The following is a 19320-nucleotide window of genomic DNA, read 5'->3' as shown; positions in this document are numbered from 1 at the left end:
AGACAGTGACGGCGAAAAAGTCCAAGGTATAATTTTCATGATAATTTTAATAATAAGTTAATTAAGTTTAAAATAAAGCTTTTGCTGATTGAGAGGAGAAGAACTACTACTAAGTTAGACTAACGTTCAAGACATTCCACCACCTAAAACTTTCTAGGGCAAGGAGTTGTGATGAATTTTCATTTGAAGTTTCAGATATTGATAGTTAGATATCTTAGAATCACGACAGAATTAGGTATCGTGTAACCTTCACGGACTGACGGACTGATTGTCCAGGACTGGTGAAAATTAAGGGCCGTTTTACCACTTGTCGACTAACTTTAAGTGACGGATATCAGTGATGCCGTCTCTGTTTGTTTTGTCCGAATAAACAAAGATGGCATTACTTTTATCTGACAGTCGACGAGTGGTGAAACAGGCCCTTAATGTTATAAATGCAATCCGTCCGTTGTGGTTGTGAATGACAGAAAATCAAAACGATGGGACTGAACTGACGTTTGAATTTTCGTGTAGAATCCATGGATGGAGTGATGTGACTAATCTAATCACATCACTCCATCCATCCATCACTTGATGGTTCATATGTGTCCGCGCATTCGCCGATACTATCTCAAGATTTCAACCCCAGACTGACACTCAACTCAGTTTAGTGAGCCAAGCGGTGGGCTTAAAATGCAAAGCGATTCCTCCAATGCACTCCCTGGTGTGATCGCGGAGCACCTATGTATTCAGATCTAATGAACTAAAACAATTTCTTTGCCCACCCGCGACCTTATGATAGCTGGGCGAATATTCGGGCGTTTTGACCGCGCGGTCAAACGTCATTAGCGTCGCACGTTTATTATAGTACAACGGAGAAACAAGTCACAAGAACTTTAATCACGCTAAATTCAGCATCGGTCTTAAAATTTCATCAAAAACAACCCTGGGCATTATCTATTTTAATAACACCTGCGAAGACACTAATGACAAAAAGTTCCTCCACCTCCACACTTTACAGTGAACCACTTACGAACACACACAAATCACACAAACCCATCTATCACCATCACCACCACCATCTTTAGAGCAACAAAACCGTTCACCATGCTATCAGATGTTAGACATCAGTTCATGTTAGAGTCTAACGTAGCTATCATAAGGTCGCGGGTGAGCAAAGTAATTGTTTTGGTTCATGGATATGGACCTCCGCAAAGTATCTAACACCTGATTCGAAAAATTATTCAGTTCTAGTTTAATAGCTACTTTCTCCGCAGGCTGTAGCCTGGATAAACGACGAAGACAGCTCACTGGTACATGACATGTCGTTTTCTCAAACGCCTTTCCCTCACCGTGACGTTCTGGACATCTTGGAAAATGATGAAGATGAATTGGAGTTCGATATTGTGAACATTGACACTGACCTGCTGAGAGTGCCCAAGATGATCTCATACGACTCTTATGTCCATGGGTAAAGTTATGCCAAACTTAGAGCTTTTCAATTTTCTTTTTTTTTAAGCAGAACGATTTTTTCAATGAAAATAGGTAAGTTAGGTATTCTTAAATACAAAGTTCAAATACCTAGTCAATCTCTACTAGTCACACATGTCAGTCTAGGTCAGCTGGAAGAGATCCCTTTTTAGGTATAAAGCTACCGTAAACTGCTTCAACTTTGCCCTCTGGTTTAAAACCAATAAGAGTGCTAAGTTATCGACTCTAAATCGAATAAGGCAATGTTGGGGCCTGAGGGCAAAGTTGAAGCAGTTTACGGTAACCTTTGCTTTCCTGTCTGTATATTTGTATTTATTTTCATTTTATTTCTATGTGAAATAAAGAGGTAGGTAGTTGGTCCGCAAAACTTTTCCGTCTTCGAAATTTAAGAATAAGATTATCTTGAACACGGAATAGTTTTAATAATAATAATATATTTCTTTTCTTAATACTGGCTGCTGGTTTTTTACATCTCTTTCTCTTGATAACAGTTATTTTCGTGTCTTATGTACAATAAAAAGTTATACAAAACAATAGAATACTGGCTAGCGAAACCGAAAACTTTTTATTTTTTGTAATGTCTTGGTATTTATTAAGTACTTAAACGTTCTGATATTAAACTAATAAAAAAACATTATTTCCACAGCGTAGCTTCGTATATAACAAAGATGCTGGAAGGAGCAAGTCCAGATTCAACAGACGAGAGGTCACTCAATGAAAAAGAAAAGTATAAGAAATCTTGTAAGTGTTAGACGGTACAGTAGATGACCTTGTTTAATGTGCTTGTCAAATTGTCATGCATATTTAGTAGGGGCCAAATAACTAGATTAAAAAAAAAAAAAACTAAAAAATCCAAATTTCGACCGGTCAGCAACTTTTAGGTATCAAGATCAAATTTTTTATAGTGTTTTATTATGTTTGCTCCAGCGGCCGTTTCTCTCAACCAGACAGATACTATTCCGGAACCTGTCCATTACTTGGGACCCCCAATGCCTTCCTACTCGAAATGTTGCTATGCACCCTGACTATGACGAAAGGTAGGTACATTCTTGCGAATTTGAGTAAAAAAATGCTCAAGTTAGGCGGTCTTTACAGGTTGATTTTAGAGACATTATCAGGATCAATTAGAACTCAGTAAATATTTTTTTAACTAACTTACATTTTTCACATGGTGAAAAAATAATAATAATATTAATCCATTCGTAATCACTCAAACAATCAACTTTAAAAAATATTCTCTCTACTTTGGGTGAGCGATTACCGTTGGGGGAGTAAGGTTTCTCCAGCGGAGATCACGAACCGGAAGGGAGATCGAGAGTTACCTACTTACTGGCAACCACTGAATGCAAATGGCGAGTAGTTCATTATAGCAGGCATTAACAAATTTTGTTCAACAGAGGTCTCCCGGCTGACCGGCATTTTTAATTATTGCTATTTATATTAGGTATCCCTTTCAGATACGGATTGATATGCTAGAAGTAGCGTACGAGCTATTTCCTAACAGAGATTACTGCGTCTTGTGCCTTCCTTCTAACCTGGCTGCGTTTCCTCTTTTGGAACATTTTACGGTGAGAACTTGTGATACAAGTAACACATTCATCATCATGTCAGCCGAAAGACGTCCACTGCTGACATAGGCCTACCCCAAGGCTCTCCACTCAGACCGGTCTTGTGTTTTTGGATCCACCGCGATCCCCAGGTCGTCGCTCCATCCAAGTAACACATAGTTATCGAATAATTGTAATTTCATTTTCTGAGGCACGTTTCAACAACCCTATCAGTTTTGGGCGGAATATCGGCGGTAGGTACTCTGTATGCTCATGCATCAGCTTCCTAGCACTAGCAGTTTTAAGCTAAACCGCTGACGAACGGACATGGCGAAACTATAACGGCTCCTTGGATGACTACAAAATCCTAAAGGCGAAGTGCGTGCACCATGCAACCGAGATATGTATGACATAAAGTTTGCATCGACTACGAAGTTGGGAGGCAGGGGAGGGGGTGTTAAATGCCCCTTAAATTCAAAGAGGAGGCTATAAAATTATAAAAAAGCGCTTATGCGTGACAAATTGACCAGAGGAAGTGATCTATCAAGTTTGGCTTTCCTCTGCAGTCTTGCTTCTGTGGTCCTTGAATGTTTGTTCCTTGGTGTAGAGGAATTCATTGAGTAAATACGCTAAATATGGTAATATTTATTATTTGATAGTTTATTGTTAAAAAATCTTTGGGATTCCAATGTCACGTGGGTTACAAGACTTACAAGGTTACTTTTGTGAAATTTGAGATTATCATCTAAGTATTTTTTTCAGCTGGTGTCTCCATTCGGCAACCGAAAAAAGTATATCAACGAGTCGCTTTATGTTGCGCATGTGAATTCTGTACGTGGGTAAGGTTAAAGATTATAACAAACTATCTAATTAGGTACCTACGTTAAAAAATAATTTGAAGAATATGCTCGAGGACTTTGGACATGATGATTTAAAATTCCGCTGTTAAATTCAGAATCCAGAAACTCCAAAATCTACATGTTATAATAGAAAGTTTGATTGGAATGAGACTAAAAGGTTAGGTCACAATCCATTTTTTTTCCAGTTATTTAGATCAGTCTAGATTTCCTTAATCTCCTCATATAGGTAATACTTTACAGATTGTATTTTGACAGGAAATTTTGTGGCTTTGTAGTTTGCAGTTTTTTCCCAATGGGGTCTTAGGCTGTGATTAGGTATATGTATTTTCTATACTTTAGGAACGTGTCACTGCGTGCCGGTGAAGCCTACGATATTCCCGCTATGAACGACATCTTAGAACATGCCCCTCGAAAGCAAGTACTGTTGGATCTCTTCCAAAAGAGCCTGAATTCTTCTACTTTGGACTCCTACGTGCTTCTCAACCAGAGCCAACCGGTTGGGATGATTGTAGTCGGGTAAGGGAGTGTTATATTTTGATCCTGTTAGTTTTAACTCCTGAATGAGTAAGTAATTCACTATTTGGGTTGTAGACTTTGGAAGAGGCCACTGCAGTTCGAACGCAGTACGGCGTTGAGGCCGAATCACGACGCCCGGGTACTGATGGCACAGTAAGTACTTAGAAGTTGTGCAGTGGATGCAGTTACGGTACTTAAAATAATCTATACACGACTATACTACCAAGGTAATAAATAAGGGAGTGAATAGATCATATACTTACAGTGTGGAAAAATATTTCGGGCCCTGGAGGGAAACTACCTTATATCCTTAAGTTGGCTCATTTTACTTCAAGGAGACATTCCTTTATTTTTAAAAAGAAACAAAATTGGATTCAAAGTTTGCCTCGGCCGTGACTCTAACCAACTAAAATTAAAAAAACAAGCACTCGCTATTTTATTATAGTAATCGATCGAATCGATTTATTCGGGGTAAAATTTATCTGACAAACATTTGATAAAATCTAACATTAACTTTAAGATAACTGTTACGTGTCTTTTACTTGTTGGAAGTGAACAGTAAGTACCTACTAGGTAATGTTCATTAAAGAACTTATATACTAAATAGGTATTCTTCATGGATATCTTGTACGACAGACGAGAGTAGGACCAAATGCTTGTTACAGAAATGTTATCCTGAATAATAATCCTATCGATTAGTATAATAAAATAGCAAGTTTTTTTTTAATTTTAGTTGTTTCGAGTCCCGGGCGAGGCAAGCGAGTTGTAGAAAATCTGTAAATGCAGTTTTGTTTCTTTTTAAAAATAAAGGAATGACTCCTTGAAGTAAAATTAGCCAACTTAAGGATTTAAGGTAATTTCCTTCCAGGGTCCGACTTATTTTTCCACACTGTATATTGGCATATTACCTACCTACTTATAGTGAGCAGCAGCTGGACTTTTTACACGTTTGCTATTAGCCCGGTCCTGCTACCAAAACCAAGCCGGCAGCTTGAAGGAACGCGTTTAAACGTTATTCATCGAAATGTTTAATTAAAAATTTGGTCACGTCTTTGACATAGTTTGAACATAGATTCTATGTAATCTTTGTCAACCCACAATTGAAAATTATGAAAAATATTTACAGGGGGTGTCTAGTCAAACTTACCGAACTAGGTACCTGCTGAAATATTCTGAATCGATTTTAAGAGTCCCTGAATAACTCAAGGTGAAAATTATCAGTTTTCATCGTGAGGTGGTTTGCTGTGGGAGAGAAGACCCGGCTATGCTCTCACTTGAATGAAGCTTTTTTTTTCAGATTTTAGCAGGTGTAATGTCGCCCGTCATGGAACCCCACGCTCGCTGGTACATCAGGGATCTGCTGCGTCACTCCAACTACACGACGTTATTCTGGCTCTCCCGGCTCTTAGCTAAGGGCGACGCTGTAATTAATATTTCTTTTATTTCCTCCTTTACGGAAACATTGGTCTAATCGACGTCGCTTGCACAAAAATTCCAAGGCGGGATTTTTTTAAGGAAATCAGATTTTTTCTCAGGACTTTAAATTTTTCATCTGGCTACTTTACGTGTCCATCCCAGCTTATATAGGTACGTCCCACTGCTGGGCACAAGCCTTCTCTCAGAACAAGAGGGCTTGGGCCATAGATCCCACGCGGGCCCAGTGCGGATTGGGAACTTCATACGCCCCATTAAATTGCTTGGCAGGTTTGTGCAGGTTTCCTTACGATGTTTTCCTTCACCGCTAAACTCGTGGTAAATTTCAAATGTAATTCCGCACATGAAATTGGAAAAACTCAGAGGTGCGAGCCGGGGTTTGAATGAACCCACGACCCTCTGCTTGAGAGCCGATAGGTCAAACCACTAGGCCAGCAGCCACCACAACTTTACGTGTGCTCTATGAAAAAGATGGGTGACACTTTCCCGGCCCGGATAATACCGACATGGAAATACCGACCCTGTTTTTTGTGTACACGCCCAACCCAGCCCATAGAAACTGACATGAGGTTCTATGGGCGTGTACACGAAAAACGGACGGTATTTCCATGTTGGTTTTATCCGGGCCGGGAAAGAGTGTCACCCAAAAAGATGGTACCTGAGCCCAAGTCCAGTAAAAAAAAAGGTAACTACTACTAGTTCTAGATAGATACAGTCATAATTACGAGGGTGGTCATATCCTGAGAACTTTCCGCGCCGTGAAAATATGCATCACAATTACCTACCTATCACAACCTGCGCTATCGGTGACTATGGCGACGCAATTTCTTGTCATATTTAATTTTCACGATGTCAGTGTAACAGTGAAATGTGAGATATTTACACGATATTCATTTTGAATGGATTTTTTTCTCAAATTTAAATCACATATTATTTTTTTATGTTTTTATATAGTTTCGTATTATAAATAAATAATAAATATCACGGGTCAATTGACATTCACTGACCTAAACTTAAATTATAGCCAGGCTTGTGTTATAAGTATCTATACTTACTTAAATACATACTAAACATGCAAGATGTCCCAGGCCCCAACTGGGGAGAGAACCCGGGATCTCTTGCTTTACATCCAGGTTCTCTATCCATTAGGCTATCCTGTCATCTATTCTTTTCTTGATTATGTGCGCAGAATCCATGCCGTAATCTGATGTCTTTGGCGGGGCGTATGATGCCCGTGCGCCCACGTCGCATTGTCCCCAACGTCAGCGGCAACAAGGACTTGAGTAAAATATACAAAGATGTGTAAGTAACTCACCATCTATTACATATTCGTAGGCACTGCTAACCTTACCTTGGTTATATGGATTTCGGTGACTACGCAGCAGTTTAGACGAACATCGTTACATTTTACAACAGGATAATAGTCAATCTTCTTCAGCCTCTTGCCACCCAATGCTTGGTGTAGGCCCCAGCAGCAGTGCACACTATTTCTCTCGGTCTTGGTGTCTTCTCCATTCACTCCTTTCCGGCAACTTTGATCAGATCATTGGTGTTCGTTTAACGCGAGGTCATTATCAAATTTTGAGCAGAACACTGGTACTATTTGTATGGAGCTACCACTCTGTAAAACCTTTTCTAATTTGCCCTTCAGATCGACTCCTTTTGCGTTGTGGGTGCTTGAGAGACCATTGACTAGTATACCCAAGGTTGACGTAAATAACGGCATCGTGGTGGTAGGCGCTAGTCGCACTGGCTTGGCTTTCCTCGAAACTTTGCTTATGGGGTAAGACTTCTATTGCTTAGGCATATGTTTTCTGGCTAAAATACAAGCCTCAAGACATCCGTGATTTAGGAGCAACCAAAATAATGAGAACATGCAAGTGGCTTAATTTTTTTACTTTAGAAAACATTGGTCTTTGCGAAGTTTCTAAACATAGCTGATAATTTTGCCGCACAAGTCGCACAACCACGTCTTGATATCTCGCCTCTTTCAAGCTACAGCAGCTGTTCTTACTGTTTCGAAGTCCTGACTCAACCTCGTACATGAGATTTAATGAAATTGGAATATCTATTTAAGGATGTGTACTTATCTAAAATGGTTATTCGAAACTCCTAAAATTTCATATACCTACGAGGTTTAGCCAGAGACCCGTCGAGTTGTTATAAAAGTTGCTGAAGGACTTGTCAAACTGGATGTTTTCTACGTCCTGCAATTCTTAAAGTCTGTCAGCTGACCCGACCGCAGGACATAGAGCGCATCCAGTGTGATAGTCTCTGAATGTTTCTCTAGTCCTACATCATCATACTTGACCTTTACAAACGTCACCCTTATTTCGGAGCACGGACTTCCGACGGTAGCCGAATGCCTCCGAGCAGCCGACACGTGTGTGCCGAAGAATGGACGGTACACAGACCGGTACCTTAAGTGCGTTCCGTTCTACTTCTATGTGGACGTCATTTGTGCTGTTGTCACGGCGATTAATAGGTGAGCGTTTCATCTTACAATGAATTTGAAGCTTGAAATTGATCTCAAAAAATGAATGAGTCAAAATGAATGAGCTTTTACTGTATTTGCTAACTGTAACTGTATTATAGTCAGTCCGATCACTAGACGTGGGAGAACTTTGACTTGCAAGATTTGATGACGACTTAAGTTAAATAAAAGCTTGAAAAACTATTTAGTATTGATTTCTAGGAAGAAGAAATGTGTGTCCTTCAAAAACGGCGGAATGAAATACTACGACGAATTGGTCATCACTTGCGGCCAGCAGTTTCAACATCCTGAATACTTGAAAGAGTCTTTAGAACTCGACAAAGAATTGGAGTAAGTGTTAAAGTTCAAAAAAATATATACGCTTCGCTTAAGTTGGCATAAATCATATCTGACAGAACAAAAGCGCATAAATATCTGATACGACTCTATTTCGAGGGCAGGTAGGACGTGTCAGATATTTTTGAATGCTCCGCTGTGGCTGATATTTATGCAGTTTACTGTACTACACAAGCTTAAATAACAATCGCAGGAAGGGCAAGACCTGCGAACGTATGCTGATGGACGACCCAGACTATCAGCCGCACCGCGTGCCCGCGCCGCCCGAGATGCCCGAGAACGTATTCGTCATCAACTCGCTGTTCGAAGCCAATATTAACCTGAGGAAACTTCTGCGCATGGTCAGCGATGCAAGTACGAAGGGCGGAGATTTTGGGAAAACTAGTTTAGATGTAGCATAATAATAATAATAATAGAGAATTGCTAAAGATAACTTCATTTGAAACCCAGAGCAAGACGAGGCCCTCCGTCTTTGCGCCACGAACCGCGTGGTGGTGTACGGCGACTGCATAGAAGCCTACAGCTGTATGACCGCCCTGCTGGAACTGGGGCTCTCCTCCGATAAGATCGTCTTCGTGGAACCCTTCCCATCCGAAGATCCCGCCGAACTGAGGGTCAACTGCTTTAACGATGAAGTCGTACGTGTAAACCTTTAGATTAGACAACCCCACTTGCCGTGTAGGTATCGAGTAGATACGGTAAAAGACCATGGTCTTTTTAGAAAAAGACCTCGTTCGCTTGTAGGTTTAGCGTTTTTACTGTGTTTTCTGTTTCGTCATCGCACAGTCAGGGTAGGCAGTGTCAGTACCCTACCCTGGCGCTAGTATTGCCTACCCTGTTGATGGCGCAACTACTGCCGTTACTGCACTGCACTTAAAATAGCTGATTAAAAAAAATAGAAACGTGCAAGATAGGATCGATAATAAGTCTAGTTTTATCGAAATTGTAATGACTTGTTCACCTTTTGTAGTAACTAATTATGGTGGGAGGATCATGATTTTTGGCCTGAGCGGTAAAACAACTGGAATACCTTTGTTTGACATTTTTGGTATGTGGGGTTCCCATTAGTTTGTTCTTGCTACAAAAATATAATTAATTAGTCTTTGTCCGCCAGTCCATACGCCACTTTCCTTTAAAATTGAATCAGGACGTCACACCAATTTTGACCATTTTAGCACCCCCCGTGACGGGGTGGCCCTTGTCAAACGTATTGCCATGAAAATTGCAATTATTTTGATTTTGCGTCATAAACCGCCTGACACCTCCTACTTAAAGCATGTCACGTAGGTAATTTACGGATGCCCTCAAAGTCACAATCGAAAAATTTTATTAATGGGAATTACATGTGCCGTATTTCAGGTGGATGAGAGAGTACAAGCTGCCATAGCGAAGCTCGGTATACACGTGCACCGTCGAAGTCGTTTCACTGGGTGGCACATCAAAGGGTCACGTGTTGTTTCACTGAAGTTTATGTCACCGCTCCACGCGTTCCGGGTACCGTGTTTCGCCTTATTCTATTACGGAGTAAAGGCTATCGATTTACATGCTTTTAGAGGTAAATTCAATTAACAATCCTTATAATTATAGGTTGTAAATTATTACAACGATTTGCTATCAAGCAAGTTTTTTCAGCAGAGCACTATAAGGCGTTACCTACCATATTTACGATTTTAAAATCAACCTATTACGATCAACTTTAGCTTCAAATAGGGCAGCAGTTTAGAGGCACCAGTTATTTAATGGTAGTTCCGTAAGTACATTATGGTTTATCGATATCGTTATGAAAGAAATCCCACTCAAACAGCATTAAGTTTTACGATAGCGCAGCTCAACACACAAATCACTGGGATTTAATGCGGCTTACGCGCCATCGAAGCAACTGTCTCCTTAATCAGTCTAATAAAGACCTGTTAATTTTGCAATAATGTTGCAACGCTAAGCCTAGTTAAACATAAAACCATATTTCTGGATTGCGATTTATTGCTATTTGCTATGACCTCACTTATAAATTTATACGGCACGAAATTTGCAAGACATTTCTCGCACCATCTAAATGAAGTTTAAAGCTAGTTTGCAACTTATGCCATTGCGTGAAAATCACTTTATCGTTGTAGCTACTCCGTGACGGATAGGTATATACGTCCCTTTCGTTGCAAGTTAGCAGCTTGCTTCATTTTTGGGTAGGGCCATATGTCTATCGCACTTGGAACCATTATCGCATTTACCATTTCTTTCCGCCAAACGGAATAAGATCGGGGTAGAAAGAGATGATGAACCGCGAGCGCTCGAGCGTTAGGCAATACAGCCCCTTGTTTTACAGCTATAAACGAATGCGGGTTGGTCTACGACGGTGGCTTGGTGGTTGGACCAACATTCGACACAAATGATCCCCACATATACGCTGCTGGGACCTGCGTAAGATATTCAAGAAGACTCTACGCCAAGCAACACTTACATCGATTCTATTGTTCTGAAGACGTAGGCGAGGCTGTAAGAACCTTATAAACTTAGCACCTGTTTCACCATTTCAGTTTAATCTAATGTAATAAACAGAGATGGCTTCATATGTACCTTTCACGTCAGATTACAGGAATAATCTAGTACAAAGTGGTGAAACGGGGTGAGTCTTATGGTTGAATGAGTATATATAGACGAGACCTAATTTTATTCTAAACGCAGCTCATCAAAAATTAAAATGAGTTATGTCGAGCCTTGTCAAACGATTTACTTACGTTGTAAAACTAGTGCTTGTCAAGCAATTTTGATCGTCTAGGGATCCATAAGCGCGTAGGTTCCGTGACTGTGTCGCAAAGACCTTAGTTTGGAGTTTTCTGGTCTTACCTAGCTATACATCCCTGTGACAATATTTAAATGTGTATGAAGAGGTGACCTGTCGTTTTGCCGAGTTTCATTACGCAGATTTTCGTTTCGCAGACAACTATTGGCAGATTTTTCTTTTGGCCGAGCAACGTTTGGTATAATTTCGTTACGCCTATTATTCGTTTCGCCGAGTAGTCGGTAGGAAGAACAGCGATAAGCAGATTTACGTTTAGTAGATTGTTTGTTTCGTAATTGTTTCAGTTAACCGAACAACTGTTCGCCGAGACACGATAAGCAGAGTTATCACATGGCATTCATATTGTTAAGTAGATTTAATGTTCAGTCGATTTTTGTTTCGTAATCTGCGTAGATAAAATCGGCCAAACGACAGGTAGGATTTTACTGAGTTAACTATATATTCTAGCGGTTATCAAAATGTAGTTAGGTGCGACGACGAGCGTGAGCGAGGAGGAGTGTTAGGTTGAATTGCGACCAACAACGCACGAGCCGAGCGAGCGAAGCGAGCGTGCCGCGGTAGCGGCCGGCGAAGTGCCAGAACCGAACTGCTAGCATCGCGACTTGGTTTGTTTAAACTCCAATATAAAACAAATACAAATGATGGTCAAAAATACATTTATTACTTGCGTTATACGTTTGAAACTTGTGAGGGTATATAAAAAAATAATAAAGAATGCGCGGTCAGCACGGCGTGTAAAAATGCCAATAAGGCCATAGTGTAATCCACACATATTCGCGGTATTGAATGCCATTCCCCATGCGAAACGAAAAGATGCGAAAAGTTGATATGCGCACTGAATAATAGTTCAACCGTTACAAAAGCGAAAGGTTGTTAGACCAAATGTGCAAAATGTGTAGTGATTAATAGGCTAAACGAATTTCTGTGAATAGTTGTTCCGCTTACTGACTCATATGCCAAGTAAATAGTCTGCTAAAGGTTGAGTTACGAAACGTTAGTCTGCGAAGCAATACATCTGCGTACAAATTCATCGGCGTACCGTTACTCGGCGAAACGTTGTCTGCCAATCAATAATCTGCCTAAAAATAGTCGGCGAATCATTAGGTAACCGTATGAAGATTGTGAAATTTAAGAGTTTAATTTTTAACCATAGGTATTACTTGTATTTCAGCTGGCTAAGCTGTTTCTTCGGAAAATGGATCCGTTTGTGATGGGCGACCCCGACATAGACCCGTGCCCGTCTGATATCTTGCCGAGATACAATTCCAGTTTGCTAAAGTACCTACTTATTTTCTTATTTTTTTTAAATCATCTTAAATTTGCTATTTCGATGGCAACAGGCTGTGTTTGTACGTTTTTTACGTGGCATAGTTTTCTTTAACTAAATTAGATTTAAACCATAGAACAATCGACGTGTAAATGTTAAACTACTTTTCTTTTTCAGTTTCCCTCACGCAAGTATACCCAATTTAACTCGAATTGCTCTTGGGAAAGTTAGACGGTTAGTCCTATAATTTACTGATTGCTGATTGACGTACTGTTAGCACGCTCAGTGTCGCCAGTTACATACTATAACTTACTAATATAGTTTACTAAACTAGGCGTTCCTGAATCTGATGCGTCAATGTTGATTAGATTTTACTGTTATGTCCGTTTGTATGTGTTGCAGTTTTCACTTTCAATATCTATTCTACTTAGAAGTAGCATGCCGCTCGATGATGGCGACCGCGTCTAGCGACCGCGACATTACGACCGCGACTGGAGGTCGTATTGATTGTCTAACGCGCGGGCACTCGCGATCGCATCCACCATCTCTTTCTACCCTCATCCTATTACGTATGACAGAAAGAAGTTGCGAAAACGATTGTCATCCCGAGTGTGCTAGAGCTAGATAAAAAGGTCTCGAGTCGCGCGACCCAACAGCTTTGCATAAAGCAAATTTATTATAAAGCACAGACGGATGTAAGCGACCGCGTTTCGCGACTATGTTCTTTCTAAGCAGTAGGTCGCAAGGCCCGGTTGCGTCACTAAGATCGGAATACCTTTATGCTGTTGTCTCTTCATACAATCTGACCCTTATTTGACTTTTTTTTACCTTCGCTCCATGTCGAGTATTTTAACGCACAATTTTGCTTCACTGACAAATATTTAGAGTTTGACAGCCGGCAATAATGCGTTACAATTTGACACAAAGACAATAAGCCTGCTACTGGTCACATTAATAGTTACTATTTTAATAAAAGCATTCATTGCGTGGTTTAGATGGCAGCCAGTGCAGAAGTTCGAGTCTCCTGTAATACACTGTGCAACTTTTCCGGGCCCATTGTATTACATGAAAGTAAGGAAGCCTGGACCTGATATTCCAATGGAGGTGGAAATGAGCTTACCCCATCAAGTAGGTTCTTCACTTCATTATTTAATTACGAAGTTTAGACCCATAACATACCATTCTTTATTCAACGTAAACGTAGACTACGATAATAATTTATGTGATTTTCGGTATTGCATGAAAATTTTAAAAACTCTCGGCATTGCAATACATAATCGTTCACGAGAGCTAAGCCCTGGGTTACAGTACTGCATAGTACGACTAATAGTACCTACCTAATGCATATTTTGTGAAGCTAGAATTCCGAGTATCAGTTAACATTCTACTTAGCTAGTCCTACGGCCATGTCCAAAAACATATTTTTCAGGTGCGCGGATGGGATTCAAACCGGCATCTTGTAGGTATAAGCTTCAAGTCCAACCAACTGATTTGGGACAATTTTGTGACCGTGATACACATTTTTGTATTTGTTTAATTTTATTTTTGCAGTGTCATGAATTAGTAAATTGTGTTTTAAGGGCGGTAAATAAGGAATTACGAACGAGAGCCTATTATTAGAAGCCCGAAATTGAAGACAGGGCTTTAATGAGTCGATGTTCGTAATTCTCGTTCCGCCCGTACGACATACCCACAATGTTTTTCATCACATCACATTTGCGAGTAAAATTTTATATTTGTAAATAAAAGAAAAAATATAATTCTTCCAAATATTGGCGATACTTTGGGCTGCGCTCTTGGCCCCGCCGCCCTCCCCCTTCGCAGCGCAGCATGCGCCTGAGCTGCGTGTGCGTGTGGTCCTTCTGCTGCGCGCGCTGCTACTGCACAGTACAGTATTAGTACGGGGTATTGATTAATTTACCGACCTTAGCTTCATGACAAGAAAATGAGTACGGGCAATGACTCATTTACCGATCTTGGGCTTCATGTCAAGAAAGTGAGTACGGTCAATGACTAATTTACCGACCTTGGGCTTCATGACAAGAAAATGAGTACGGGCAATGACTCATTTACCGACCTTGGGCTTCATGACAAGAAAATGAGTACGGGCAATGACTCACTTACCGACCTTGGGCTTTATGACAAGAAAATGAGTACGGGCAATGACTCATTTACCGACCTTGGGCTTCACGACAAGAAAATGAGTACGGGCAATCACTCATTTACCGACCTTGGGTTTCATGACAAGCACATTAAGGTCGAGGGTTTTATTTGGGTTTTATTACGACACTGTTTACGAGCAACACAATATTTTAGACTATCGCGGTCATTATTAATTTTGTGAATTAAATTCGGGTTTTGTTCCGCGTACATTGATTTTAGAGCAGATCGATGATGGTCGTCTCGTGATCATGGCGCATGCAACTGTGCTGAAATATCGAGCTGCTCTAAAATCAAGGTACGCGGAACAAAACAAAACCCAATTTAATTCATAAAATTATGTTTACGAGCAAGTGTGATGAAATATTTGCTTTCTTTCCAACTGGATCGTTACTTACTTTTGAAATGCCTTCCTGTTTTTCAATAGTTTTCCTATACATCCATTGTTACCTCAGGGCCACACGCTGACAACAAATAGATTTGACAACTATTGCCGCCTCAAATTGGACGCCCTCCACCGCATCGTCGCCATGACCTGTCTCTCCCATCGACGGGTCTCTCATGAGGTGCTGGCGGCTACGTATGGCAAACACGAAGCGTTCTTTGACAAGCTGCTTCAAAGATATATGGTTAGATTGTGTTTGTTGGTTGAGGTAATTTGGAAGACTTATTATCAATTCAGAAATTTATAGAAAAAAATATAAATTATTTATTATTGAACGTCTGATAGGTAATTTAAAATAAGGTAAGTATTTGATACATTAACTAATAATTTCAGGATTTATTATAGCGGGATTTAATTTTAACCCGAATAACCAGATAATTAAAAAGAAGTAACTGTATTATTTGATTTATTGCAGCTTTGAAATAAAGAAATTAGTCAATTGAGCTGGCTGACCAGTGACGTCACAGTTCATATTAAGTAAGATACAAATTCCGTTGCCATCATACGGAAAAAAGTGTTTCCCGAAACTGAGTTACGTGTCGCTGGGATAGTGTAGTTTTTAATGATTCACGGTTAATTACATTACACATTATTTGTTACGGGATGTAGTTATTAACTTTAGTGAGCTCCCGATATTTTGACGCAGCTGCAAGCATCATTTAATAAAGTTACAAGTTAACGTTATATAATATTGTTTTGTCAGATGAACAAAATCGACGATTTGCTGGAGTTCTTCGTGCAGCCGTGGATGGCTGCACTGTACCAGGAGACTTTCGACGATCTGCTGGTGGACATCTATCAGCAGGACGTTGGCACGGTACTTAATTGTTCTATTAAATAAGCTCCAGGGACGTGCAGCCAGGTGTTTTAGCCGTTGAGTGTCTCCCTCTCTCCCTTGTCTCCCTCCCTTTCCAGTCGTCCATGATGGATTTTTCCTGCGACTGCTGCACGTCGCCATTTTTTTATAAAGCACCTCAAGTAAATTTTGAAAACTAAAATCTAGTAAATAAAATGAAGAACTTAGACTCAACCAAAAAAAAAATACTCAGCGGCATAAAATTTGGCCCACTCTACTATAAAATTGCTACTAAAATTACTATATGATGATGATGATTGCGTTCATTTGAGGGCCAGATTTTTTCCCGCTCAGTATAGTTCTATTGTAGAACCGTTTAAACATTAATGAACTCAATTTGACTTCTGATTTGAGTTGATATTGGTTTTTATTCCGTGGCATAATTACTTAGAAAAGGAAAACTTAACATATTTTCCATATCCAAGGTATATGACATCGTGAAGTCGCATTTTTCGCTGTTCGACGCTGCCAAGATGGATCTAGAGTCGTCGGAAACCAAGTCATCATCATCATCTTCCAGGGGGTTGGATTTGGATGCCAGCTGCAATGTGCCCAGTTGTGGGTTCACCTCAAAGGTTAGTCGGATTGAGTGACTTTAAAAAATTAATGGGGAGGCCATATAGCACGGAGATCGGATGGCCGTTGGGGCCGAAAAGTTCTAAGCTGCCAGCTCCGTTAGGACGTCCACCAACGAGGTGGACGGATGACCTGGTTAAAACCGCGGGTTTAAGGTGGTTGAACCAATCAAAGCAACTGAAAGCCGAAAATGTGGGCGGCCTAGTCTAACAGTGGACGTCCTAGTCCTACGGCTGGTATGATGATGATGATGAAAAAAATAATAAAAAAATGAAGAGAAAAACTACGGACAGTTATACACCTCGACACAGAAACCAGCTGTTAAGTTGTCTATACGTACTGAAACATTTTTTTATTACAGGAGGCACAAAACCTCGGAACGTTCCGTTCGGTGCTCGACAGATATATAGCCCGCACCAGTTTCAAAGACATGGTAAGATTTCACTTTTTAAACAGCTTGACATATAAAAAATACACCGTGTTATTTTTGATTCCCGCTAACTTTAAGGGAACATTCAACAGTTCAAATGAAGTTAATTTGTCCAAGACTCTAACTCTTATTGTAAAAAAGATAATCAAGAATTTAAAAAAAGACTAGATGAAAACCCGGCTTCGCTTAAAATGTAGACATAATGTTGTCTGAGCCAGTATAAAGACTGTCGTACTTATCGAAAGAAATTCCCAGCCTTAATATTATCGCAAACGTACTTTCACAGCTAACCTACGTATCGGTAACGTAGATATTTCTCCTAAATCTTATTTGCCCAAATAACTATGATGTCTGTCCGTTCGGTAATCGACAGATATATAGCCCGCAACAGTTTGAAAGACATGGTAAGATTTCACTTTTTAGAACGAAATACGAACCTGTGACATATGATGACATACACCAATGTTATTTTTTTATTCCCGCTAACTTTAATTTAACATTCAACAGATCAAATGAAGTTAATTTGTCCAAGACTCTAACTCTTATTGTAAAAATTTCGTTCGAGTCTACCTTAGAGCGGTACGAAATTATTTAAAAAAAGATAACGAGTTTGTTTGATGTTTCTCATATTAGTTATTGAGATTGTACGTAGGGTTGTACGATGGTACCTATCTACAAACAAAAAAACATTTTTTCTTCTATTTTGCTAGAAACTTAACAACAAGGTCGTTTTTATCAATGAAGTAGCATGTAGTATGTAGTTTTTATCAATGAACTGAGAGATCTGGTGAAGTTATAGGAAATCAATAAAACACGGCGTAGAATTCCTAGTGACAGTCGTTTCTTTTTACAGATCAACGTTAAAGATGTTGACATTCCCTCGGTAAGAAAAGTAACCATTCATTTTTTGCACGTAGAGTATGTCACTGGCACAGAATGTTAACGTAAAATAACATTACGAGTGTGTCAGTCAGTCAGTCAGATCTTCTAACTAATCATTCAGGCAATTCAATTCAATAGTACTTCATGGCGATGCGTTTGGTCTTTTTACATTGTTCGGCTCCATCAGACTATCATACAAGAACTTATTGTTAAAAAAGATAATTTTTAATTCAAGCTGCTGCAATTGCTGACTGTACTTTTTGTTGGTTGTACTTGCATTGTGATCCAAACTACACTTCTGTACCTCAAGTCGATGCCATTAACCGTTGAGTAGTTCCGTCCTTCGGAGACGATCCTGGCCGTATCACCAGAATTTCACTACCAGATTAATGTTTTGTCACCGGACTTAAGCCAGTATGCCAAATTTCAAATCAATCTGATGACCCAAAAATAAAGGGCAAAATATAAAAGCTTGTAAAAAAACAATCATACGCATGTGTCTATGCCTTTAAGCTATTCCCCAGAGCTCTAGGGCTCTGCAATTATTCAGCAGAGACTTCACAAAAGTACTGATCAAAATTAAAATAAATACTTGAAATACAGCAGTAAGGTTGCAAAGGATTCCATTAAATGAGTTGTTTTTGACTACTAGAGCTTTGATATATATTTAGTTTTCCGATAGCGCTCCATTGCCAAAAAAGGTCGAGACCGCTGCCCTACAGTACTTACTATTTGTTACTGACCTGGTACAAATTATGCTACGGAACTCGATCGCAACGAAATGTCAATTCATTTTCAGGAGTGTGGTCAAGCCGAGGCGACTCGCAACGAAGCGCGAGGTTTTTGGAACTGCGTGGGAGGTGAACACATCGTCAATGCCCATCTCGCGCGTTACCTCGACCGGAACTCAGTGTGCAACCCGCACTATGCCACATACAAACCAGAGCTACTTTAGAACTTTGCTCGTAATTTAGTCTACTTTTTTAATTACATTCATACTGGCTGGAAGATCAACAGGGATACGTGTGAATCGCGACTACAATGCGTGTTCGTCAACAGAATATATCCAAAAGAATCTCAGAAGGAGATGTGAGATGCAGTCTGATTGTGATCACCTTGTGGACGGTTGCTAGTACTGTAGTTTTTTTTTACTATCTTAGCATCAACATACTTTTAATTGATGGATTTAAAACATTTTTTTTAGGTCTTCCACATTGTCATTTGCGATATTTTTCTTTTGTATTCCTTCG

At 39.9% G+C, this 19320-nt stretch overlaps 1 protein-coding gene and 1 long non-coding RNA gene across 2 annotated transcripts; both read left to right on the top strand.

Moving 5' to 3' along the window:
- The first annotated feature begins 2953 nt into the window (after nt 1-2953).
- LOC141429582 (uncharacterized) lies at nt 2954-4387 on the top strand. The gene is made up of 3 exons (XR_012451557.1): nt 2954-3038; nt 3780-3856; nt 4217-4387. It is a non-coding gene; the product is annotated as an uncharacterized lncRNA (long non-coding RNA).
- A 4162-nt stretch (nt 4388-8549) lies between these two features.
- LOC141429579 (cilia- and flagella-associated protein 61-like) lies at nt 8550-19288 on the top strand. Its single transcript, XM_074089957.1, has 14 exons — nt 8550-8651; nt 8851-9011; nt 9108-9295; nt 10017-10212; nt 10978-11147; nt 12626-12732; nt 12899-12955; nt 13717-13849; nt 15337-15510; nt 16030-16143; nt 16608-16757; nt 17120-17191; nt 18042-18071; nt 18870-19288. Exons 1-14 carry the CDS (start codon nt 8557-8559, stop codon nt 19023-19025), a joined length of 1803 nt encoding a protein of 600 aa, XP_073946058.1. The 5' UTR covers nt 8550-8556; the 3' UTR covers nt 19026-19288.
- The last annotated feature ends 32 nt before the right edge of the window (nt 19289-19320 follow it).

The sequence above is a fragment of the Choristoneura fumiferana genome, chromosome 7 (assembly GCF_025370935.1).
Source record: "Choristoneura fumiferana chromosome 7, NRCan_CFum_1, whole genome shotgun sequence".
Taxonomy (NCBI): Eukaryota; Metazoa; Arthropoda; class Insecta; order Lepidoptera; family Tortricidae; genus Choristoneura; species Choristoneura fumiferana.
The sequence above is the reverse complement of the archived record's forward strand: the minus strand, read 5'-3'. Positions and strand labels throughout refer to the sequence as shown.